This window comes from Anomaloglossus baeobatrachus, chromosome 3 (genome assembly GCF_048569485.1).
Source record: "Anomaloglossus baeobatrachus isolate aAnoBae1 chromosome 3, aAnoBae1.hap1, whole genome shotgun sequence".
Taxonomy (NCBI): Eukaryota; Metazoa; Chordata; class Amphibia; order Anura; family Aromobatidae; genus Anomaloglossus; species Anomaloglossus baeobatrachus.
The window spans coordinates 161,275,286-161,302,697 of NC_134355.1; the positions used below are offsets into that span (position 1 = coordinate 161,275,286).

The 27,412-nt window shown below is 43.5% G+C and overlaps 1 protein-coding gene across 3 annotated transcripts in view; it reads left to right on the top strand.

Moving 5' to 3' along the window:
• The window catches only part of STXBP5 (syntaxin binding protein 5), a 611,224-nt gene that overhangs the window by 560,799 nt on the left and 23,013 nt on the right, over positions 1-27,412 (top strand). For all 3 annotated transcript variants that reach the window (XM_075339550.1, XM_075339551.1, XM_075339552.1), the window contains 3 exons: positions 2,286-2,336; positions 5,093-5,332; positions 5,566-5,935. In XM_075339550.1, the coding sequence (XP_075195665.1) occupies positions 2,286-2,336; positions 5,093-5,332; positions 5,566-5,935 (661 nt within the window). The remainder of the gene's footprint in view (positions 1-2,285; positions 2,337-5,092; positions 5,333-5,565; positions 5,936-27,412) is intronic.

The window sequence follows — 27,412 nt, forward strand, 5'->3', positions numbered from 1 at the left end:
CCAGGAGCAACATCTGAGCTCTCTGTCCAGAAAAGCGCAGTGCTGGGAACAACTAAGATCCTGCGCAGAACCCTCAAACTCCCAGGCCTCTGGTAGAGAACCCGAGAATGAGGAAGGACAAATAACCACCCACAGGGGGTGAGAAGGTAATTTTTTTTTATGTGTGTATATATATATATCGTGTGTGTGTGTGTGTGTGTATATATACATATGTGTGTGCATGTGCAATCAAGTTATTTTAGTTTATTTGTATTTTTCCACCCAAAAAGATTTTGTTTATTTTTCATGAAATAGTGCAGATTTTAGGTGACAGTTGCAAAAGTTATGACATTTCTTCTTGGTATGCTTTCTTTACATGACAAAAACCTGGCATTTTAAAAGAGGTGTGAATAATTTTTATATTTCCACTGTATGTTGATCTGCTCATATGCAACCCTTATATTAAAGAGGTTGTCCACTAGTCTGACAACTCCTCCTTAATCACCATTTGCTCCCGGTAAAATAAAGCTTTTAGTCAATGCCAAAGCATGTGTTGGCACTTGGTCTCCCGGGCCTCACGTGATGATATTGAGCACAGGACTTGCATGACAATTAGCACCGCCCTCTTTCTTGCCGCTTTCAGGCATATGAAACATCAAGAGGAACGACCATCCACAGCTATTGATTTCCTCTTGATTTTCAATTTGTCCAAAGCTCGGGAGAGTAACGCCAGCACTTATTGGGCGTGCAGTGCTCGTGTGACTCAACAATGTCGTGTGAGCCTTGGGAGAGGGAGTTCCGACACCGGTGGAACAGTGATGAAATAGAGTATAAGCGTTATTTTAGTGGGGGAAAACATGTAGATTAAGAAGGGGTTGACAGAGTAGTAGATAACCCCTTTAACTCCTAAGAAAGAATGAATATACCTTTTTATTTTTTTTTCCTCATCTGATTTTTAGAAGTCCCTGCTTGGCCTACAGCTATTCACATTTAAAACTTTCACATGACTGTTGCAGTCTATCCCTGTTCTCTGCAATAATATTGAAATGTACAGTATATAACGTGACCTGCAGGGACCTTTGGAGCAGTGGGGATTAAACCACACGATATATGAAAGATGAGTATTGGTTCTCATACTGCTTGCAAATATGAAATCATAAATTCCAAGAAAACTCCTTTATCGTAACCATATTCTGATTGCCTTCAATATTTTTCTTATTTTTGTCATGTAGTTAATATATGTACAGGATTGTTAAAAATAAAATTTGTAGCAGTACAAAATGTAAAAAGTGCTTATAGTAAAGGGTCCAGCTGTCTTTATAATAAAGGTGTTCATTTAAAGCTGCATGAACCACTCATCAGCCAGTATCTAAGTACAGATTCACAGTACTACTGAGTGCACAATTTGTGTGGGAATAAATGATAGAAAGGACCAGATTCTGAGGAAAATGTAGGAAGGGAGAACTAAGAACAGTTAGATCAGGGAGGTGCTGTGGTAAACCAGTCTAAAGAGTGGAGTTTATAGAGCACAGTTAAAACTGTGGTCACTAGAATTTAATCGGATTTTCTGTGTTACTGCGCTTCAGAGAACTGGAGCAGCTCAAGACGGGGTTTGTTAGCATTAAAGCATTTTCTGAACAGAGAGATTAGGTAAGGTGGTAGACAGAGTTGAGGGAGTAGAGTTGTACATGATTAAGGAGCGCTTTTAAAGTTTTGTGCGATTAAATATATTTTGGATCCTGTTGCGAATGCACAACCAGTGCAATGACTGGCACAGGGTGGAGGCATCGGTGAAGCAACTGGATAGAAATAAAAGCCTAACTGCTGCTTTCACAATAAATTGGAGAGGAGAGAGTTTAGTAAGCAAAAGACCAATTTGTAGAGTATTCAAGAGGAAAAATATCAGTGGCAATAAGATTTTTTTGCAGCTTCAAAGGTAACAAAAGGTTGGATTCTGGAAGTGTTTGAGTTGCAGGTGATTTGAAATTCTTGAAATGAACCCCCATCCCTGCTTTCAGATTGTGGTTTCATGTGTTTGCTTTATCATTTAAATTTATTGTGTTTATAAAGTTTTTTTTAAGATGATGTATCACTTATTTATTCTAAGATTTCAAATCGTATGTGCTGCAATCAAACCAACTAATCTTAATTTCTGGAATGATTTATTTTCTTAACTCTTGTTCATGAACCAAAATAATCAGTGCTTGAATATTGATGGGATCGCTCTTGTGTGGTTATGATGAATTTATGTACATTGGCAGGTTTTAAGTGTTTTTTATTTATTTTTTTGTTTTGTTTTCTTTCAGCAAAAATGTCAAGGAAGTTGAGTCTACCCACAGAATTAAAGCCTGAACTAGGTAAGATGTGGCTACTGTTGAACTGTGCGCTCCCTTCAATTTGGAAGTCATGTTTAAGAGGTCTGGTTTATGGAGCAAGCGCCAAAGCACTGTGATACTGTTGGCATCAGCTGGAACTGGAGCGATCAAAGCTAGCATTTCCCAGCCAGTCATTAGACTATTTTTTGCTACGCTAAAGGGCTACAGGTGATTTGTCATGACAGGTAGAGGCCTAATGAAGGCCCCTGTATCTGCTATTTTCTGCTTTTATGATGCCAAGATCAAGACAGAGTTGTAGATGAGATTGGTAAATTTTCAATATGCTATCGGAGCTGCAATAATAGTCAGAGCAGGAACTATTCAACATGATTGAAACGCCGACAACTTTGCCCATCGATCCAATAAAGCTTTACAAAAGTGTGTGTGTGTGAATGTGTGTATACACACACACACACACACACACACACACACACACACCTCAATAAATTGGAATATCCCCAAAAATTTAATATATTTCAGTAATTCAACACAAAAAGGTAAATGCATATATTATATAGTCATTACAAACAGTGTAATCTATTTTAAGTGTTCATTTCTGTAAATGATGATTATGGCTTACAGCCAATGAAAAGCCAAAAGTCATTATCTCAGAAAATAAGAATAATTACCACAAAACACCTGCAAAGGCTTCCTAAGCGTTTAAACTAGTCCCTTAGTCTAATTCAGTAGGCTACACAATCATGGGGAAGACTGCTGACTTGACAAATGTCCAGAAGGCAGTCATTGACATGTTCCACAAGGAGGGTAAGCCACAAAAGGTCATTGCTAAAGAAGCTGGCTGGTCACAGAGTGCTGTATCCAAGCATATTAATGTAAAGTTGAATGGAAAGAAAAATTATGGTAGGAAAAGGTGCACAAGCAACTGGAATAACCGCTGCCTTGATAGGACTGTTAAGAAAAGGCCATTCAAAAATTTTGGGGAGATTCACAGGGAGTGGACTGCTGTTGGATTCAGTGCTTCAAGAGCCACCACACACAGATGTATCCAGGACATGGCCTACAGCTGTCGCATTCCTTGTGTCAAGCCACTCATGACCAATAGACAATGCCAGGAGCATCTTACCTGGTCCAAGGAGTAAAACAACTGTACTGTTGTTCAGTGTCCAAGGTGTTGTTTTCAGATGAAAGTAAATTTTACATTTCATTCTGAAATCAAGGTCTCAGAGTCTGGAGGAAGAGTGGAGAGGCCGCAATCCAAGTTGCTTGAGGTTAGTGTGAAGTTTCCACAATCAGTGATGGTTTGGGGAGCCATGTGATCTGCTGGTGTAGGTTCACTGTGTTTTATCAAGACCGAAGTTAACGCAGCCATCTGCCAGCAAATTGTAGAGCACTTCATGCTTCTGTCTGCGAACAAGCTTTTTGGAGATGGAAATTTCATTTTCCAGCAGGACCTGGCACCTGTCCACACTGCCAAAAGTACCAATACCTGATTTAAAGGGGTGGTTCACCCATATTTTTTATTGTCTAGTTCGATATTATATTGAGAAACAATGTTTCTCTCAGATACCTTGTGTTGGCAATAGTGCCTGTGAGAGGCGCTATTGCAGACAGCTGTTCCCGCTCCAGTGACATCCCCGTCCAGTGCCGCACACGTCACATCCGTGCAGCCCGCTGCATTCTTCCATACTCACTGAGCTACGAGCGGTGTTTCACCGCTGTCACAGTCCATCTGCTCCCTGCTCCTCCCTCCTCCCTCACAGCAGAACGCTGCAAGCAAGAGACGCGCTGTGCTAGGAGGGAGGGGGAGCAGGGAGCAGATGGGCTCAGAATTGCAGCTGGCTGCACGGAAGTGACGTGTGCAGCACTTGACGGGGATGTCACTGGAGCGGGAACAGCGGTCTGCAATAGCGCCTCTCACAGACACTATTGCCAACACAAGGTATTTAAGAGAAACACTTTTTCTCAATATAATATCGAATTAGACAATAAAAAATGAGTGAACCACCCTTTTAATAACCACAGTATCACTGTGCTTGATTGACTAGCAAACTCACCTAACCTAAACCACCTATCTATGGGGTATTGTCAAAAGGAAGATGAGACACCAGACCCAACAATGCAGACGAGCTGAAGGCTGCTATCGAAGCAACCTGGGCTTCCATAACACCTCAGCAGTGCCACAGGCTGATCGCCTCCATGCCACGCCGCATTGATGCAGTATTTCATGCAAAAGGAGCCCCGACCAAGTATTGAGTGCAATTACTGTACTTATTTTTCAGTAGGTGCCAACATCTCTGATTTTAAAATAATTTTTTCAGTTGGTCTTATATAATTACTTTTCTGAGATAATGACTTTTGGGGTTTCATTGGCTGTAAGCCATAATCCTAGATAGATAGATAACGACACGGAGAGTGCCAAGGGGTGAATACTTTTGCAAGGCACCATGTGTATATACGTATGTATGTATTTATGTATATGTGTGTATATGCATATACACACACACACACATATATATATATAATATATATATATATATAATGTGTGTGTGTATATATATATATATATATATATATATATATATATATATGTGTGTGTGTATTTATATGTGTGTGTGTGTGTGTGTGTAAAACCTTAAACCACTCGAGTGTTGCCTTAGCAGTATGTTTTCGGTCATTGTCTTGTTGGCAGGTGAATTTTATGTACAATATACTTTGTGTTCTTTAGTATATGTATATCCCAATATTTTTATTTTGGTTTTGTTTTTTTTTAATTGCAGATGTCAGAGACAACTCTTTCAGTCGTTCCCGGAGTTCCAGTGTGACCAGCATAGACAAAGAATCACGGGAAGCAATATCTGCTCTCCATTTTTGTGAGACATTCACAAGAAAACCTGACATATCAACATCACCATGCTTATGGGTTGGAACCACCTTGGGGACTGTGTTAGTTATTGTACTAAACCTGCCACCAGGAAGAGACCAGAGACTTCTTCAGCCTGTTATTGTATCTCCAAGTGGTAGGTACCAAATCAAACAAATAAATTCCTTAGATTAGACTAAACACTATTGTTGCAGTATTTTTTTTTATTTTTGAATTTTTATGTGATCACTTTTAGCATTGCCTCAACAACAGTGTAAAAAAAGTACTATTTGCTAGAATTAAGTAAATAATCACAATGATTAGATTTATACTTAATTTTGAGGTTTTAAAATAAGCTGTTGTGATGCTTTTTTTTGTATTGCTCCATAGGAACAATACTAAGGCTAAAGGGTGCAATTTTAAGAATGGCATTTCTGGACTCATTTGGAGCTATAATCCCACCAGCATATGAAGCCTGGAGGGAACCCAATGCACCTGAAGATAAGGATGACAAGGAGCGGTTGAAAAAGAGGAGGCCAGTTTCAGTGTCACCGTCTTCGTCTCAGGAAATCAGTGAAAACCAATATGCAGTAATATGTTCAGAAAAACAGGCGAAGGTGATCTCGCTGCCCTCCCAGAACTGCATTTATAAACACAACATTACAGAGACTTCTTTTGTCCTTCGTGGAGATATAGTGTCGATGAGTAATAGTACCTGCCTTGCATGTTTCTGTGCCAATGGACACATTATGACATTTAGGTAAGACATTTTTTTGCAACAAATTCTAACACCTATATATTCTGTTTAGCCTTTTATTGCAATAATACATGGGAAAGTGAAGAGCAAGAGCATGTATGCAGAAAACCAAACTCTATAGAGAGGTGGACCACCTGTATATATAACTTCCTGCACCTATATTGTGTTTGCAAACAAGGGAGTTTGAATTTTCCTCAAGGTTCATAAAAAAATACAGGGAAAGTCAATTTTGACTGGTAAAAGCCAGCACCTGGGGATATAGTTTGGTCAGTGCTGTAGAGGGCTTCCTTCTTCGATATACACTGGGTACGGAAAGCATCCAGACCCCTTTTAAATTTTTCACTTTGTTTCATTGCAGCCATTTGGTAAATTCACAAAACGTACACTCTGCACCCCATCTTTACAGAAAAAACTGAAATGTAAACATTTTTGCTAATTTTTTAAACAAGAAATACTGAAATGTCACATGGTTATATAAGTATTCATACCCTTTGCTCAGTATTGAGTAGAAGCATCCTTTTGAGCTAGTACAGCCATGAGTCTTCTTGGGAATGATGCAACAAGTTTTTCCACACCTGGATTTGGGGATCCTCTGCCTTTCTTCCTTGCAGATCCTCTCCAGTTCCATCAGGTTGGATGGTGAACGTTTGTGGACAGCCATTTTCAGGTCTGTCCAGTGATGCTCAATTGGGTTTAGGTCAGGGCTGTGGCTGGGCCAGTCAAGAATGGTCACAGAGTTTTTCTGAAGCCACTCCTTTGTTATTTTAGCTTTATGCTTCGGGTCATTGTCTTGTTGAAAGGTGAACCTTCGGCCAAGTCTGAGGTCAAGAGCACTCTGGAAAAGGTATTCTTCCAGGAAACCTCTGTACTTGGCCGCATTCATCTTTCCTTCAATTGCAACCAGTTGTCCTGTCCCTGCAGCTGAAAAACACCCCCATAGCATGATGCTGCCCACCACCATGTTTCACTGTTGGGATTGTATTGGGCAGGTGATGAGCAGTGACTGGTTTTCTCAACACATACCGCTTAGAATTATCACCAACAAGTTCTATCTTCGTCTAATCTGACCAGAATATCTTAATTTTCATAGTCTGGGAGTCCTTGTATTTTTTTGCACACTCTATGCGGGCTTTCACATGTCTTGCACTGAGGAGAGGCTTCCGCTGGGCCATTCTGCCATAAAGGCCTGACTGTTGGAGGGCTGCAGTGATAGTTGACTTTGTGGAACTTTCTCCCATCTCCATACTGCATCTCTGGAGTTCGGCCACAGTAATTTTGGGGGTTTTTTTACCTCTCTCACCAAGGCTTTTCTCCCACGATTGCTCAGTTTGGCTGGATTGCCAGGTCTAAGAAGAGTTCTGGTGGTCCTAAACTTCTTCCATTTAAGGATTAGGGGGGGCCACTGTGCTCTTACAAACCTTGAGTACTGCAGAAATTCTTCTGTAACCTTTGCCAGATCTGTGCCTTGCCACAACTGTCTCTGAGCTCCTTTGGCAGTTCCTTTGACCTCATAATTGATTCTCATTTAGTCTGACATGCACTGTGAGCTGTGAGGTGTTATATAGACTGGTGTGTGCCTTTCCAAATCAAGTCCCATTAGTTTAAACACAGCTGGACTCCAATTTAGGAGTAGAACCATCTCAAGGAGGATCACAGGGAAATGGACAGCATGTGACTTTAATATGAGTGTCTGAGCAAAGGGTCTGAATACTTATGACCATGTGAAATTTCAGTTTTTCTTGTTAAAAAAAATTTGCAAACATTTCTACATTTCTGTTTTTTTTCTGTCAAGATGGGGTGCAGAGTGTACATTACTGAGAAAAAAGAACTTTTTTTTTAATTTACCAAATGGCTGCAATGAAACAAAAAGTGAAATATTTAAAGGGGTCTGAATACTTTCCGTACCCACTGTACATCACTGAGAAAAGGGGTTGCATACACTTAATATATTTTTTGGAACAATGTGATTAGATTCAAGAGTTGTTGAATATTACAAATAATTTCATTAACCCCTTGGCAACACCATTTTCTTTGCTTTAACTTTTTAAATATACAGTAACTCTGGAATTTAAGAGATCTCGTTAACTATGTAAAAGAAAACACAAACAATACTTATGTACGTGAAAAGGTTAAAAACTGGTTTAGTCTTTCTACAAGAAATGTACATTTCAGCGAGTTGGATTCAAAAACTTGTTTTAAGAAGAGTAGGCCAGATGACTGGTTTGAAGAAAGGGGTGATAAGTTTAAAAAAAAAAAAAACCTTAGAGGAAAAATTATATATAGAGAATATGCTGAGGAGAGAATATCAATGAAGGTATATGTGAAGTTTTGAAAACCAGGGACTAAATAATGTATATGCGCACAAAGGGAACATGTCATGTAAAAAAATAATTATTAACCTGCAGATATGGGGTTAATCTACAGTTTCATGGTATTCTGATACTGTGTGGCTGGTGCACTGAGAACCCCGCTGCCAGAAGGAAATTACCGTATTTTTCTGATTATAAGACGCACTTTTCCTACCAAAAATTTGGGAGGAAAATGAGGGGTGCGTCTTAAAACCCGTATATAGCTTTACCTGGGGGGCCTGTCTGTGCAGTGATCAGGTGCGTTCAGGCGACCTGGTGCCTGTGGCTGCATGCGGGCGATTGCCGAGTGCCTGTGTGCGGGCGGGCGGCAGCCGGGTGCCTGTGTGCGGGCGGGCGGCAGCCGGGTGCCTGTGTGCGGGCGGGCGGCAGCAGGGTGCCTGTGTGCGGGCGGGCGGCAGCCGGGTGCCTGTGTGCGGGCGGGCGGCAGCCGGGTGCCTGTGTGCGGGCGGGTGGCAGCCGGGTGCCTGTCTCTGTCGGCTGCCTCTTTGTGCGGGTGGGCGGGCGGCCTGCTGGCTGCCACTCTGTGCGTGCGGGTGGCTGTGCGGAAGGTTTCCCAGTGTGTCCGCAGTCCCAGTTTCAAATGATAGCTGAGAGCTTTATCTGCGCACGTGCCGTTCCGGGAGTCAGCGCATCCGCAGATGGAGCCTTTGGATGAGAGCTCCATCTGCGCATGCGTCGCTCAAGGCGCCATCATTTGAACCGGGACCGCGGACACTGGGACACTCAGCACACTGGCCTGCTGCACCACTCACCCGCTGCTGCTGCCCCTACCGACCCGCCACACCTGCCGCCACGGATGCCGCCGTGCCTGGTGCCACTGAACCGCTGCGCCTGCCGCCGCGGCGCCTGCCGCCACTGACTTCCGTGTCTGCCAGCACAACCTCTGCCTCCTGTGACCCCGCTTCACCACCACTGCTGCCCCCTACGGTAAGACAACACCGTAGTATGACTAACCCCATTTATATTTTTTTTACCTTTTTTAATCTCTAAATTTGGGGTGCATCTTATAATCCGGTTCGTCTTATAAAACGAAAAATATGATAACGTTATTCCTTCGAGCAGCCTCAGGTTTTCTACCATAGGGGCTGGTGCAGCTTCAGTTGCCAGCTCAACATTCAATTACTACAGAGTCAGCTGTTCGTCAGTGTCTGTGTATGGTTACAGCCACTGCTCATTATGCACTGAGCCCTGACTAAAATAGCGCTGGCATCACCGCTATAACTGAAAGCCCAAGCTGTCGGGAGGAATAAGGTTAAGGCTGCTTTCACACTATGTTTTTTAACATGCGTCATGAACGTATTTTTAACGCAAAAACGGATCCAGTGCAAATGCGTTTTCATTTCAATGCATTTGCAATGGACTCGCGTCAACATGCGTTCACATGCGTTCACCTGTGTTTGCGTGCGTTATAGTAAGGATCCAGTGACTTGTAGTTTTTTTAACTTTTTTCAAAAACGCTACTTGTAGCGTTTTTGAGCTGCGTCCAAATACTGCAAATTGCTGGATCCTGACTATACTGCACGCAAACGTATGTGAACGCTGGCATGCTGATAGACAGGATCCTGCTTGCTCTACTGAGCATGCCTGGAAACCAGCCTCACGTGATCAGTCTCTCTTTCCCCCTCCCTCTCCCTCTTTCCCCCTCCCTCTCCCTCTCTCCCCCTCCCTCTCCCTCTCTCCCCCTCCCTCTCTCCCCCTCCCTCTCTCCCCCTCCCTCTCTCACCCTCCCTCTCTTCCCCTCCCTCTCTCTCCTCTCTCCCCCGCCTGAGAGTGGAGGACGCTCGTAACCAAGGTAAATATCGGGTAACCGCGGGCTTAGTTACCCGATGTTTACCTTGGTTACGTGTGCAGGGAGAAGGCAGCCCTGCTCCTAGCAGCTGCAGACGCTCGTAACCAAGGTAAATATCGGGTATCCAAGCAAGTTACCCGATGTTTACCTTGGTTACGAGCCTCCGCAGCTGTCAGATGTCGGCTACCAGTCTTTCACGTTCAGTTCCCCTCACTCCCGATCACATGACTCCAATGCCCGCCCATAAACTTAAAGTGACAGGATCTTGCAAAATAACACATGCGTTGGCATGTGTTTTTCTTTGCAAAAACAGGATCCACTTTTACAGCAAAAAAAACGTTCATGACGCATGCTAACAAAACGTAGTGTGAAAGCAGCCTAATTTCCTTGCAGCAGTCTCACGCCGTCAGAACACTGTTAAACTTCAGATTAAACCCATACAGTCATATGAAAAAGTTTGGGCACCCCTATTAATGTTAACCTTTTTTCTTTATAACAATTTGGGTTTTTGCAACCGCTATTTTAGTTTTCATATATCTAATAACTGATGGACTTGGTAATATTTCTGGATTGAAATGAGGTTTATTGTACTAACAGAAAATGTGCCATCCGCATTTAAACAAAATTTGACCGGTGCAAAAGTATGGGCACCCTTATCAATTTCTTGATTTGAACACTCCTAACTACTTTTTACTGACTTACTAAAGCACTAAATTGGTTTTGTAACCTCATTGAGCTTTGAACTTCATAGGCAGGTGTATCCAATCATGAGAAAAGGTATTTAAGGTGGCCACTTGCAAGTTGTTCTCCTATTTGAATCTCCTATGAAGAGTGACATCATGGGCTCCTCAAAACAACTCTGAAATGATCTGAAAACAAAGATTATTCAACATAGTTGTTCAGGGGAAGGATAAAAAAGTTGTCTCAGAGATTTAAACTGTCAGTTTCCACTGTGAGGAACATAGTAAGGAAATGGAAGAACACAGGTACAGTTCTTGTTAAGCCCAGAAGTGGCAGGCCAAGAAAAATATCAGAAAGGCAGAGAAGAATGGTGAGAACAGTCAAGGACAATCCACAGACCACCTCCAAAGACCTGCAGCTTTATCTTGCTGCAGATGGTGTCAATGTGCATCGGTCAACAATACAGCACACGTTGCACAAGGAGAAGCTGTATGGGAGAGTGATGCGAAAGAAGCCGTTTCTGCAAGCACGCCACAAACAGAGTCGCCTGAGGTCTGCAAAAGCACATTTGGACAAACAAGTTACATTTTGGAAGAAGAACCTGTGAACTGATGAAACAAAGATTGAGTTGTTTGGTCATACAAAAAGGCGTTATGCATGGAGGCAAAAAAAACACGGCATTCCAAGAAAACCAAGAAAAGCACTTGCTACCCACAGTAAAATTTGGTGGAGGTTCCATCATGCTTTGGGGCTGTGTGGCCAATGCCGGCACCGGGAATCTTGTTAAAGTTGAGGGTCGCATGGATTCAACTCTGTATCAGCAGATTCTTGACAATAATGTGCAAGAATCAGTGATGAAGTTGAAGTTACGCAGGGGATGGATATTTCAGCAAGACAATGATCCAAAACACCGCTCCAAATCTACTCAAGCATTCATGCAGAGGAACAATTACAATGTTCTGGAATGGCCATCCCAGTCCCCAGACCTGAATATCATTGAACATCTGTTGGATGATTTGAAGCGGCTGTCCATGCTCGGCGACCATCAAACTTAACTGAACTGGAATTGTTTTGTAAACAGGAATGGTCAAATATACCTTCATCCAGGATCCAGGAACTCATTAAAAAGCTACAGGAAGTGACTAGAGGCTGTTATTTTTGCAAAAGGAGGATCTACAAAATATTAATGTCACTTTTATGTTGAGATGCCCATACTTTTGCACTGGTCAAATTTTGTTTAAATGCGGATTGCACATTTTCTGTTAGTACAATAAACCTCATTTCAATCCAGAAATATTACTCAGTCCATCAGTTATTAGATATATGAAACTGAAATAGCTGTTGCAAAAACCCAAATTGTTATAAAGAAAAAAGGTTAACATTAATAGGGGTGCCCAAACTTTTTCATATGACTGTATATCGACCAAGACCAGATAGTGAGGGTACTTTATAGAGAAAAACCAAAATTTGTAATAATACCCATAAAATCAATTTTATTAATCATAATATTTAAAAAGTCACAAAATTACATTCAAACAGACAAAGACAGTGTGTGTATGTGTGTAGCGTGAAATATACACACTTGGTAGAGAGGTATAAAAAGGATGATAGAGGGACCTAAGGTGAATATAATAGGATATTTAAAGTTGGATACAAGGGGTGCTGTCTGTCCCTCCTCTCGGTCCTACCTGACAATGGGGCTTTAAGCACCCTAATTGTGTGGTGCCCCCATTCCACGCCGGCTCACCCTCTCTGTTCCTATTTACCTCAGATTGTTCCACCACCAGTTACCAAAAGGTGCAAGGTGCAATAGATTCAGCACATTAATGCCAGACACACGTCCATTTAGAGATTGAGTTGGGAAAATACCAGTATATATTTATATCCACTGTAATGGTACTAATATACAAAGCCAGAAAAATCTAGGAACGCGTCTCTGATATATATATATATATTGAAGGTTCCCAGCATATAAAAATACACACTATGTATATAGATATATATCAGAAAAAAAGTAAATGACATTATTAAATTATACTTTATAACAGATATAGATGATCCAACATCATTAACATTCAAATGATCAATATGAAATTGCCACTAGTATATATAGGACACCCTACTATTTGTTGGTAGTCCTCCAGGGCTACAGTGGGTTCAATGGTTAGGTATCCCAAGTCTCCCAATCTTCATAAATAGATAACACATGCCTGGTATAGTAATCCTTAACCCTACGCGTTTCCCCCCACTCATCACTTGGGGTTCATCAGGGGATCAGATCATGGTAGCTGGGACCTGAATCGCTTCCCAGTTGTCCAAATTGCCACCTATAGGGGAAAGAGGAAAATTCATAAACCTCTAGATCTCTCCCATATAGGGAAAATAAAAATGTGCCCATTATAATACTGCCTTACCCAAGGGATCCCGTATGTCCGGTTACAGTGTCCCAAATGGTCCATTCACCTGGGTGCAGCGGGTAGATACCATATCGCTCTGTGCTGCTGCCCGCGCTCAGTTTCAAAGGGTTTTAACTGAATGCCGAGCGCATACTTCCGTGGGAAACGCCCATCGTGACCATTTCCGATCACATGGTCCATATAGTTACCATGTCTCCCCTGGGTCCACCCCTGGTATCCAGGGAGGATCATGTGACACCAAGGGAGGAGGTCGGTAATGTAAGTCAGCGTCACCGCGGGTGACCCACCAGGGGCGCACCCGCCCCCCACAGCCCCGCCCCCCATGCAAGCACATTTCCGCACGCACGCTGGAACACATAATGCGCTCCAGCACACGCACAACAGCATGCCCGCACAGGAGGCAGAGCAGAGGAGAAGGCAGGCACGTCCAACCCTCCACCCGCGGCATTGTCAGCCAGCTAAGGGACGGGCCCTGATCACATGGTCCACATAGCCACCGTGCCGCCCCTAGATCCACCCCCAGTAACTAGGGAGGATCATGTGGCACTCTGGGAGGAAGTTGATAACTGGAGCGCAATATGCGCTCCAGCATACATCCAGCAGCACGTCTACACAGGAGGCATAACAGAGGAAGAGGCAGATACGCCCCTAATTAATAGCCCCCGGCAACGTTAACCAGTCAAGAGCCGGACCTGACTATGCCAACCAACCATCAATGGCATTTATAAAGGCAAAACATCCATATATTAACAGTGGATATAAATATATACTGGTATTTTCCCAACTCAATCTCTAAATGGACGTGTGTCTGGCATTAATGTGCTGAATCTTTTGCACCTTTTGGTAACTGCTGGTGGAACAATCTGAGGTAGATAGGAACAGAGAGGGTGAGCCGGCGTGGAATGGGGGCACCACACAATTAGGGTGCTTAAAGCCCCATTGTCAGGTAGGACCGAGAGGAGGGATAGACAGCACCCCTTGTATCGAACTTGAAATATCTTGTCATTATATTCACGTTAGGCCCCTCTATCATCCTCCTTATACCTTTCTACCAAGTGTGTATATTTCATACTACACACACACTGTGTGTTTGGCTATGTGCCCACGTTGCGTTCTGTCCCTGCAGAAATTTCTGCAGCGATTTGAACAGTACACGTGCGCTTCAAATCGCTGCAGAAACACTGCGTACTGAAACCCGATTTCATGTGCTCTGGATGCAGCCTCTGCCATAGACAGAGCGGGGGCTGCATGCAAAGCAGGGCTGTGGAGTCGGAGTCTGAGTCGGAGCTCATTTTGGTGGAGTCGGAGTCGGTATAAAATGCACAGACTCCCGACTCCTAAAATATATAATAAATTGGGGACAGTAGTGCAATGCAGAATGTGCTGAATATTTTACTAAATAATAACATTTAGTATAATGCTTATATTTAAGTGAAAAAGTTATTGTAGTACAATGTGAACATCAGACATTTAATTATTTTTATGATACAATAATCAATATATTTGGATAGAACATAAAATATACTTATTAGAATACAACTCTAGAGCACAAAAAACAAATTGTAAATATGTAGTACAATATATATATATATATATATATTATACTACTACTACTACTATATATATATTATATATATATATATATATATATATATATATATATACACACACACACACGATAAATACACACACAAGATATATATGTAATCTACTGTATATTACATAGTGTATTACATATTTACAATTTATTACAGTTTTTTGTGTTCTAAAGTTGTATCCAATAAATATATTTTATGTTCTATCCAAATATATTGATTGTGTCATAAAAATTATTAAATGTCTGATGTTCACATACACATGTTCATGTACTACAATAAATTTTTCACCTAACTATAAGCAATATATGTAGGAGTCGGAGTCTGAGTTGGAGTTGGAGTCGGTGCAAGAGAAATTGAGGAGTCTGAGTCGAAGGTTTGGCCTACCGACTCCACAGCCCTGATGCAAAGCGCACGAAAGAAGTGACATGTCACTTCTTAGAAAGCAGCGCTTCAGCAGCAGCTGAAGCACTGTGTTCTAATACGCCACGTGGGCATGGATAATGCACAATCTTCATAGATTGTGCTGGGGACGCAGGACGCATGCAGTTACGCTGCGGTGCAGATCGCAGCATAACTGCATGTAATACGCACACGTGGGCACAGAGCCTTAGGGCGGCTTTGCACGTTGCAACATCGCACGTGCGATGTCGGTGGGGTCAAATCGAAAGTGACACACATCCGGCATTACTTTCGACATCGTTGTGTGTAAATCCTAGATGATACGATTAATGAGCGCAAAAACGTCGTTATCGTATCATCGGTGCAGGCTCCGACTTTTTCATAATTACGCTGCCACGACAGGTACGATGTAGTTCCTCGTTCGTGCGGCAGCACACATCGCTGTGTGTAAAGCCGCAGGAGCGAGGAACCTCACCTTACCTGCCGCCGGCGGCTATACGGAAGGAAGGAGGTGGGCGGGATGTTTACATCCTGTTCATCTCCACCCCTCTGCCGCTATTGGCTGCCTGCCGTGTGACGTCGCTATGACGCCGCACGACCCGCCTCCTTAATAAGGAGGCGGGTCGCCGGCCAGAGCGACGGTCGCAGGGCAGGTGAGTGCATGTGAAGCTGGCGTAGCGATAATTTTCGGTACGCCAGCTATCACAAGATATCGTACCTGCGACGGGGGCGGGGACTATCGCGTGCGACATCGCAGCATCGGCTTGCGATGTCGCAACGTGCAAAGCCCGCCTTAGTCTGTTTTGAATGTCATTTTGTGACTTTTAAATATTATGATTAATAAAATTGATTTTACGGGTATTATTACAAATTTTGGTTAAACCCATATAATGCAGATTAATAGCTTTTTTTTCTGTTTTTCCTCTACATGACCGGTTCCCTTTTAATGATGTGAATGAAAGAGCAGAAAATATTTCTGCAGTTTAGCTAATTGTTAACACATATCTCAATTTAAGAGCCATTTATATAAACACCGTACCCGCCAAGGTAGACGGGAGGGGTGTCAGCACTACTTATAGTTCTAATCAAACACAGGAAGAAAGAGTAAAGTGCAAAATCTATACTTTATTAGAACAGACACAACAAGACAAGTTAAAAGAGGTATACTACCAAGTCAATAGGGATACAAGTAGTAGTCGCATTGTCATGACAGATTGCAGCCCAAATATTGTATATAGATTCAACCAATAATGGAGTAGAGGATAGATGAAATAAGGACTGGCCAAAGTCTTTAGTCAGGACTACAAAGAGTAAAGGGAGTGTGAACAGGGACTATATTGGATTGCGGTGCAAATAAGTCGTCACGGAGTCTCCAGCTGGAGGCGAGGAGAAGCCGTGGTGGCTAGTAAATGAGGCACCAATAGTAATCAGTTGTACAATTAAAGTTACATGATAAATAAAGTGACTATTGTAGCAAGGCACAGAATGAAGTACGCTTCGCTTACCTAAAGTGCAAGTGCAGGATCAAAAAGTCCACAGTGCGCCTGAGGTGCCAGCAACCCAAATGCAGTCCCTGGACCAAGTGGTGTCCCTAAAAAACGGCCAGGATCTCCATCCAACGCGCGTTTCGCGGGTGGGTTTAGCTTTTTCAAGGTGGGGAGCCTAAGTGGTGAACCTAGAATCTGAGGTCCCTTTAAAAACCCTCCTGTGATGGCATCATGTGATGCAGGTGTGCGATCAGATCAGCCAAAACCGGAAGTGACATATGTACTAAATTAGCTGCTATAGCATTCTAAAGAGTTTTGTGCAGTGATAAAAGACGCATTTCCATAGTAACCGCCGCACCGGAAATCATAGTCGTGGCCCAAAACAACCGGTTGCGGACACCTCAGGGACACAGGGAGTATGGTAACTAAGGGGAGATGTATTTCCCTAGTGCCCGCTATCCCGGAAGTTGTCACCTATCACATGGCCTCAATATCTCCTATACTATTGGTGCCAGGTATATTGACAGGTATCCCTGCCAATGGCGATCAAAGTATGATGTGACGCCTATGCATCATGCCGCACTGCCCGGCCCGAGGGCCCCACGTGGTCCGGGAGATGCGTCGGCCCCTTAGCCACGCCCCGCCACTCAGGACCAAGCTGGGAGAGGGGGCGTGCATCGCTACACGCCCCCCTCCCACGTGATCTCCAAAGCCGGCGCTCCCGCCTGATCCGAGGGACGCGTGACCTCGGAAACAAAGCAGGAGCGTGCAGCCACACAGTCTCACGCGCAGGCAGAAGACCAAGGCGTCACATCAGGACAGATCAAGGCAACTAAATCACCATGTTACGTCACATTTGCCCAGTGATTATATCGGAACCATGATTTTGGAAATAGAACCAGGTGGGGAGCCCAGGGCATATTAAAGGAAGATTTTAAGACAGAGAGGCCAGCCAAAGGGTAACATAGAGGTGCGCTGCAATTTGAAGTTCGGGACGAAGATATTCCATTTCCTATAGATCATGCATTGTTCTTTATCTATATGCATGTTTACGGTGCCTCTTTTTAATATTTTTATATTCTGGTGCCTTCAGCTATGGGCATATACCTCTGTGTTGCCCTTTGGCTGGCCTCTCTGTCTTAAAATCTTCCTTTAATATGCCCTGGGCTCCCCACCTGGTTCTATTTCCAATATCATGGTTCCGATATAATCACTGGGCAAATGTGACATAACATGGTGATTTAGTTGCCTTGATCTGTCCTGATGTGAAGCCTTGGTCTTCTGCCTGCGCGTGAGACTGTGTGGCTGCACGCTCCTGCTTTGTTTCCGAGGTCACGCGTCCCTCGGATCAGGCGGGGAGCGCCGGCTTTGGAGATCACGTGGGAGGGGGGCGTGTAGCGATGCACGCCCCCTCTCCCAGCTTGGTCCTGAGTGGCGGGGCGTGGCTAAGGGGCTGACACGTCTCCCGGACCACGTGGGGCCCTCGGGCCGGGCAGTGCGGCATGATGCATAGGCGTCACATCATACTTTGATCGCCATTGGCAGGGATACCTGTCAATATACCTGGCACCAATAGTATAGGAGATATTGAGGCCATGTGATAGGTGACAACGTCCGGGATAACGGGCACTAGGGAAATACATCTCCCCTTAGTTTCCATACTCCCTGTGTCCCTGAGGTGTCCGCAACCGGTTGTTTTGGGCCACGACTATGATTTCCGGTGCGGCGGTTACTATGGAAATGCGTCTTTTATCACTGCACGGAACTCTTTAGAATGCTATAGCAGCTAATTTAGTACATATGTCACTTCCGGTTTTGGCTGATCTGATCGCACACCTGCATCACATGATGCCATCACAGGAGGGTTTTTAAAGGGACCTCAGATTCTAGGTTCACCACTTAAGCTCCCCACCTTGAAAAAGCTAAACCCACCCGCGAAACGCGCGTTGGATGGAGATCCTGGGCGTTTTTTAGGGACACCACTTGGTCCAGGGACTGCATTTGGGTTGCTGGCACCTCAGGCGCACTGTGGACTTTTTGATCCTGCACTTGCACTTTAGGTAAGCGAAGCGTACTTCATTACTTCATTCTGTGCCTTGCTACAATAGTCACTTTATTTATCATGTAACTTTAATTGTACAACTGATTACTATTGGTGCCTCATTTACTAGCCACCACGGCCTCTCCTCGCCTCCAGCTGGAGACTCCGTGACGACTTATTTGCACCGCAATCCCATATAGTCCCTGTTCACACTCCCTTTACTCTTTGTAGTCCTGACTAAAGACTTTGGCCAGTCCTTATTTCATCTATCCTCTACTCCATTATTGGTTGAATCTATATACAATATTTGGGCTGCAATCTGTCATGACAATGCGACTACTACTTGTATCCCTATTGACTTGGTAGTATACCTCTTTTAACTTGTCTTGTTGTGTCTGTTCTAATAAAGTATAGATTTTGCACTTTACTCTTTCCTCCTGTGTTAGTTTAGCTAATTGGTTTAATACCAGTAAGAAACTTTAATTAATAAGGTTATTGGTAAAGCACTCTCAAGGGCAAGAAACTATTTTTTGGAAAGCATTCCATCCCATGTCAAGGATAACTTCAGTAGATGCAAAAGAAGAAACCTCAGTGGCATCTCAATAAATTAAAATATAATCAAAAAGTTCATTTTTTTTTTCTTCACCCTATGACTGCACCACGAGAGAGAGAGATCCGCCTTCAAGAACAGGAAACCTACAGGATAAAAGAGGGCAGTACCTCTCCCCACATCAATTGGTTTTCTGCCCTTGAATGGGCAACCTCAGCCCACCCTGTGTAAGGTGGTAGCCAACGCTGCATGTCTCCGGCAGCACGTGTGCAGCAGCGTTTGAGCTGCGCCATCTTGAGGGTGGTATAGCATGTTCTAGTGGCATCCGTGTGACACCATCTTTTGCGCGTGTGGATGTCACAGCGGTGGCCGGTGACTTCACAGACCTGGAAGTGGAGCCAGAAGGCTTTGGAGGTGGCTGTTGAGCACCCCGTCCATTTAAAAATGGTGGGAGGACCACGGGTCGGCGGCTTTTGTTCCAGTCTGACCCCTTCAGCAGGATGGATCAGCAGCAGCCACTCTCTGCTGGCAAGAAGACCATCTCACAGCAGAAATGCTATAAGTCTCTGCAACAGCCTCAGCGTTGTCGGGAGAGCAGTGGCACTGGATCCGGCGGAAGACTCTCTACTAAGAGTGGTACTCGGTCCAGTCAGTGAAGCCAGGAGTGTAGCAAACCCGACAGCAGAGGAGCCTCCAGGGGAGAGTTGTCGGATGGCAGTATTTCGCCCCCGAGCTGGTACCGCCTCTTTACATCTGAGTGGTGAGTGATCTTCGGGAAAGTTCACTTTGTAAAGAGGTTTTTCTCTCCTCCTTCCCTGTTTTTGTTAGATGGGGAAGCCGAAAAAATGTTCCTTTAAAACCTTTGCAGGCAGGAGCTGGCCCATACCTGGACTAAAAGGCTATGCTGGTATTGTACTGAGCAGACCCTTTCCAAGGAGGTTCCGGGATTTGCTTCAAATCTCGGATTTATTATCTTGTAGACTGTGAGCCCTCGCGGGGAGGAACCTCTATCTTCCTGTACCAGTTTGTGCCTTGTATTGTTTGATTATTGTACTTGTTCCTATTATGTATACTCCTTTCACATGTAAAGCGCCATGGAATTAATGGTGCTATAATAATAATAAAAATGATTAGATAAGAGGTTAGAAGCTCCCTTATATCCCTGTCTCAGGGAGACCCTTCCTATAAGAAACACAGGCTCTCTCCCCCTACCTCGGAGGAATCATTTAGATCAGAAGGGGAATGCGGATCCTCTGTTTAAGTCTCCCTCCACTCCAGATAGTGATGCTGGAGGGCGACAATGTTTTCCGGTGGAGACCACAAACAAACTGGTTAAAGCAGTCAGGGCCACGATGGCCATAACAGAAGAGAAACTACAACGTTCCGTTCAGGACTCAATGTTTAAAGGACTGGAACAGAAAAAAACAACTAGCTATTCCAGTATTCAACAGGATGCAATCCCTAATCTCCAGAGAGTAAAATAGGCCGGACTGGAGAGGGTCTTTACCAGGAACCTTTAAGAGGAAGTCTCCCCTTGAAGAGGCTCTATATTCCTCCTGGGATAAGGCCCCTAACCTGGACATGGCCAAAACGTCCAAAAAATTCTCGATCCCATTTGAAAATATGGGGTCACTAAAGGACCCTTTGGATCGAAAATCGGATTTTTTTCTTAAAAGTTTCTGGAAGTTCTCAGCAGGCGCGTTAAGGCCAGCAAATAGTCAAAACGTGTTCAACAAGATCCCTGGCGGTGTGGCTGGACCACCTGGAAGATCAGCTCAAGAGGACGGTACCAAGGGGTGATATTTTTTCCTCAATACCTCTATTACAGTGACCAGATGCCTTCCTCTCCGACATGTCAGCAGACTCAATAAGGCTGGCAGTGAAATCGGCAGCGTTTTCTAATGCGCCTAGAAGGGCCTTATGGCTAAAATGCTGTCCAGGGGATTTACAAGTAAGGTTAGACTCTGCACGAACCCATGTCAGGGGAAATTTCTTTTCGGACCGGTTCTTGATGACCTACTGGAGAAGGCAGGGGACAAAAAGAACAACTTTCCGGCACCATCCCTGCCTTCCTTCAAGAAGTTGTTTCGTAGAAGAAGATACAATCGAAAGATTCCATCAAGAGACTCGAGTACTTGGTCCAGTCGGGGGAAGGAAGGAATGGATTTCAAGTTTAAAAACCCTTCCCAGGATAAAAAGTCCTCCCATTTACTCATCCTTTCAGGTAGGAGGGAGACTAGCCCATTTCCTTCCTGCCTGGGAAAAGATATAATTTAAATACTTGGGTCCTCGGCCTCATAAAACCAAGTCTAAAGTTTCCATTTCAGGGCTCCTTTCCTCTCCCTTCCCCCCAAAGGTTTATCCTTACTCCCCCAAGAACCTTCTTAGGCGTGCAGTGGGCTCTAGAGGCAGAGATAAGATATCTAGTACAAAAATCTATACTTATGGAAGTCCCCGCCATCAAAGCAAGAGAGAGGTTTTATTCTTCTTTATTCTCCTCTTTTCTTCTCTCTTTTTGGTGAGAAAGCCGGACAACACTTTTTGCACGATTGTAAATCTAAAGTGGCTGAACAAACATCTAAAGATTATGTCCTTCAAAATGGAGTCCATAAAGTCTCTGTTTTCAGGTTGCCACATGATAGTTTTGGAATTGAAACAATCACATCCCAATAGACCCTCACTTTCAGAAATACCTCAGGGTAGCGGTTCGGATAGAAGGAAAAACAAGTACTTCCATACAGGTCCCTACCGTTTGGTTTGGCAATAGCTCCAAGAGTGTTCACAAAGGTCATGCTAGAGATCACAGCCCACCTGCGGCGGAAGAAGGAAGTTCTAGTTATCTCATATCTCAACGATTTCCTTGTAGTAGGGATGTAGGCAAGTCATTGTTCCCGCATCCTTCGGGAAGTCTGCTCCACGTTGGAAGGTCTGGTCTGGATTCTGAATTTGGAAAAATCAAAACTGGATCCAGATACAGTGCAGACTTTCTTGGGGCTTACGCTAGACTCCATGACACAGGAATGTAGCCTTCCGGCCACCAAGTTAGACCAAATACGCAATCTACTGCTGGGAGCAGTAACATCCCTGAAGATGTCTCTGAGACGCAATGTCTCTCCAGTGCTCCCTAACGTCCACCATCCTGGCAGTCCTCTAGGCCCAGGGGCATACCAGAGCCCTCCAGTGGGACATTTTGGGAAATCAAGTGGTTCTAATAGACCGGTTAGATGAAAAACTAATGCTACAACCAGATTCTATCAGGTCCTTACAGTGGTGGTTGAACCGGGAAAAACCTGACAAGAGGTGGTCAGTTCAGGTATCCAGAGTGGTTGCCACCGATGCATGTATTACAGGTTAGGGGCCCACCTACAGAACCATCCAATTCAGGGGGTTTGGTTGACACAGGAAGTAGTCAATTCCTCAAATGTCAGGGAACTCTTGGCCGTGGAGTATGCAATAATGTATCTCCTGCCCTTACTGTCAGGTCATCATATGAAAGTAAACTACTAGTAGTAAAAAACTTTATAAGCGCTTAAACCCCTAATTTGTTGTTATTCAGCAGCAAGGTAGTAGCAAAAAAAACCTCCAATTGCTAGGGAAAAAGGAAAAATAATTAATTTAAAAAAATTCAAGCGTAGGTTTTTAATATTTATTTTTATTTCATCATATGAAAGTATTATCAGACAATCAAGTGACAGTAGCGTACTTGTAGCCCATGTCTTGGATACGTCTGTGTGTGGTGGCTCTTAAAGCACGGACTCCAGCATCAGTTCACTGGTTGTGGAAACTTCACACTAACCTCAAGTAGCTTGGATTGTGGCCTCTCCACTCTTCCTCCCGACTCTGGCACCTTTATTTCAGAATGAAATGTAAAATTTACTTTCATCTGAAAACACCTTGGACCACTGAACAACAGTCCAGTTCTTTTTCTCCTTGGACCAGGTAAGACGCTCCTTGCATTGTCTATTGGTCAGGAGTGGCTTGACACAAGGAATGCAACAGTTGTAGCCCATGTCCTTAATAAATCTGTGTGTGGTGGCTCTTGAAGCACTGACTTTAGCAGCAGTCCACTCCCTGTGAATCTCCCCCAAATTTTTGAATGGCCTTTTCTTAGCAATCCTATTAAGGCTGTGGTTATTCGGGTTGCCTGTACACCTTTTCTACCACACTTATTCCTTCCACACTTATTCCTTCCACTCAACTTTCCATTAATGTGCTTGGATACAGCACTCTGTGACCAGCCAGCTTCTTTAGCAATGACCTTTTGTGGCTTACTCTCCTTGTTGAGAGTGTGAATGACTGCCTTCTAGACATCTGTCAAGTCAGCAGTCTTCCCCATGATTGTGTAGCCTCCTACTGAACCAGACTAATGGACTATTTTAAATGCTTAGGGAGTCTTTGCAGGTTTTTTGTGGTAATTAGAATAATTTTCTGAGACAATTACTTTTGGGTTTTCATTGGCTGTAAGCCATAATCAACATTAACAGAAATAAATACTTGAAATAGATCATTCTGTTTGTAATGACTCGATATAATGTGTTTTTCCTTTTTGTATTGAATTACTGAAATAAATTAACTTTTTGATTATATTCTAATTTGTTGAGATGCACTTTGTATATAGACATTGGGCAACTCAAACTGGGCAGTACAAAAATGTTCTATTCTAGACCAAGTTCCATTTACCTTGGAAAGGAAGGTATCCCCTCTACTGCAATTACACTGTCATCTAGTGTATGGTAGTTAAATGAAAAACAACATAACCAATACAGAAGAATCAGGAGTGAAAAAATACAAGGAAAAATAAGCGTCATTCAGTGAACTATATAAGGGGGCCTCCTTAAACTAGATTGGACATAATGGTTAAAGAGCTACAAGTAAAATGATTTGCAAGGGAAGTGAATTTTTGAACTTCACATGTAATGAAGAGGTTATTATGAAGAGGCTTAGTGGAAGTTGTGGGCTGTTATTAAGCGATTATTACCCCGCTTGCCATCGCACCAGGCCAATCTGGAAGAGCCAGGTAAAGTTCCTGGATTGTCACATCTAATGGATGCGACAATCGTGGGTGACTGCAGGCTGCTATTTTTAGACTGGGGGGCCCAGTAAGCAAAGGTCTCCCCAGCCTGAAAATACCAGCCTCCAGCTGTCTGACTTTATCATGGCTGGTTATCAAAATTAGGGTTTTTTTTTTTTATTATTATTTTATTTTATTTTATTTCAAGAATTAAAAGGAACCACATGTCTTTTTTTTTTTTTTTATTTTGATGCACAGACAAAATAAAGTGCACGGCTTGGGGCTGCAGACTGTAGCCGTATGATTTATCATACCTGGATATCCTCATATGGGGGGACCGTACAACCATTTTTATTTTTACACCACTATGGACCTGCAGACAGAGTTTATGATTGCAAGCAGTCAGACATGCTGCCACACAGGCTAGGGGCACATATGACTGCAACCAAAGACACAAAGACTGCTGGTGGGTGGGGGAAGCAGTGAAAATGTATGAAGCTAATGAGCAGCCCTGGAAGCAGTTACAGCCGCGCCAGACACTGGTAAGTATAGCGTGCTTGCTTTTTTTAATAACCAGAGTTGCTAGATCCGGATCATTACCCGGAGTTCCCTGAGAACTCTGGGTCCAGCACTCGAGTACTTTTTAAATCCACAAGGATTCAGACTTTTACAGTCCGGGTCCTGCCATAGCTAGTAAAGGGTGAAACATCGTTCAGATTTATACATTCAATGTTGTGGGTCTGTCAGTGTAACGCTAGGTACGGATGAGTACCAAGCGCACGGTGAAAGAGAAGAAAAACCCTGTGTCTAGGGAAAGGGAAGATGGTGACCCCTGACCGAACCTACTGCTGGTCTCTGTGGTTCCTCCCCACCCTTGATAGCTTCCGCACCAATGTGCTGAGCTTGATACCTCACCCTAGATACTCTAGTGCTGGGCCCTAAATAAAGAACGGATGGGATGAGCTCTTCATAAAGACCACTAACCACAACAGACGACATGAGGAGGACACACGGGGGAAAATGTATGAAGTATTTATCCACAGATGACACCAGTAGACGCTCAGCAATGCTTTATGCAACGATACCACAGAAAAGTACAAGCAAACCTGCTTGTACCCAGGGCTTGGATAAACAGAAAAATATAACCAGCATCAGTCCAAAGGAAGGAAGGGGTATATAAGCACAGAGAGCATGCTGATGAACAGCAGCTGGTTGAAAGATGAGATTTTGTTGGGTCCAAAAGGGGAAGGGATGAATCCAGCAGGAGAGCTACCTATACCAATGAATACTGACAGCAGGAACAATGGAAAGTCAAGGAGCATTCTGTGTAGCCAGACACTGTGATCTTCAATGGCCAGACACCACATGACTGTCTGTCAGCCATGACAGGCTCTATTACCTTTTACTTTTCCAGTAAAAGGAAAAAAAGTTGAAAAAAAAAAAGCTATTCTACATGCAGTGGTTGGATTAAAAACATGAATATGTAAAATATATTTTTATCAGAAATAGAACGAAACCTAATTTATGGAGCGATCTGAGCTCAGTCAAATGACATGGCTGGCAAGCTGCAGATGTGGAAAGATATGCACTGTTACGGTGTTGACGGTGTTTCATTAAGGCTGCTTTCACACATCCGGATTTTGCTGAGCGGCATAATACGGCGCTTTGCAGAAAAAAACGCAACCGTTTTTTTTTGCCGCTGGTTGAGTTTTTTCCGCATAGACTTGCATTTACGTCGTATTGTGCCGCATGGCCTTGCATTGTGTCCGTTTTTTGCCGGATGCGGCATATTTAGCCCATGCGGCGGCCGGATGGAAAGTTGCCTGACACGTTTTTTTGTGCGGCGAAAAAACGTATCGTGCCGGATGCGGCGCGATTTACAATGCAAGCCTATGGACACCGGATGCAGCGTTCTGCGGCAAAAACCGCATCCAGCCGCCGGATGCGTTATTTTGAACTGCGCATGCTCAGTATCAAGCCGCATCTGTCAAAAAACGGACACGCCGCATATAAAAACTTATGCAACGGATCCGTTTTTTTCGCCGCATCCGTTGCATAGGTTTTTGAGCCCGATTTGTGCCTGGTGCAAAAAACTGATGTGTGAAAGCAGCCTAAAGGGATTGTCCAGTAGTTTTACACTGCTCGCCTAGTTCATCAATGTCTGATTGGTTGGAGTGTGACACCCAGCACCGCCACCGATCAGCTGTTGTTGGTGCCGGCGGTGGCAGCAGGAGATCAGTTCTGGAGCTGCCCTGTCTTCTGATCGCGGCTAGGTACTACACATCGGCCTCCCATTTAAATAAATAGGAGGGAGATGTGCAGTGCCTGGCCGGGGCTACTATTAGAAGAGGGAGCAGCTGCAGAACGGAATATTTCTGGCCACCAGGTGTTGCTGCCGGCACAGGTAAAAACTGATTGGTGTGGGTGTCAGGTGTCGGACCTCGGCCGCTAAGACATTGATGACCTAAAATAATGAGCGAGTTTCAAAATACTCGGATTCGCGATACTCGTAACGAGTACTGTGTAATACTTGTGTATGCATTCCGAATAGTGTCTGCAATGCAAGTCAATGGGGAATACTCGCAATGTATCGAGTAACCCGAATGCCGCACTATTCGTGTAGGTAGCGAATAGTACTGCACGAACATTCACTTCATATAACCCCCTGCGACATTTATCATAAATATACAGCAGATAACTGCCTGTGTGAACATTTTTCCGCCTCAGTATATTTACACCAAAATGTTCTCCTGTTTGTGTCCAAAAGTAAGCAACACAATAGGGTAGCATAGCTTTTAGTAGAATTTACTTTTTTATATCCTAAAAGTCCAAATTATTCCTTATTCACAGACTTGGTAGAGTATATTTTATTATACAGGCTCAACGCCAATGGAATTATCTGACACCATGTTTTAAAATTTATTTTTGAACAGATATTTGGACATATTTAATAACTTATACTTGATGATTTTGCCTCCAACTTTTGTTTTAATATAGCAAATGTTTGCACATGGATCGTTGATGCATGTAACAAAAACAAAAAAATTGGTTAGCATTGAATACTTGTAAACAAGGTTTTTTTAATTAAATCGTTAGTTTTAAAATATAATTTATATTTAAAAAAATAACTCCAAACTA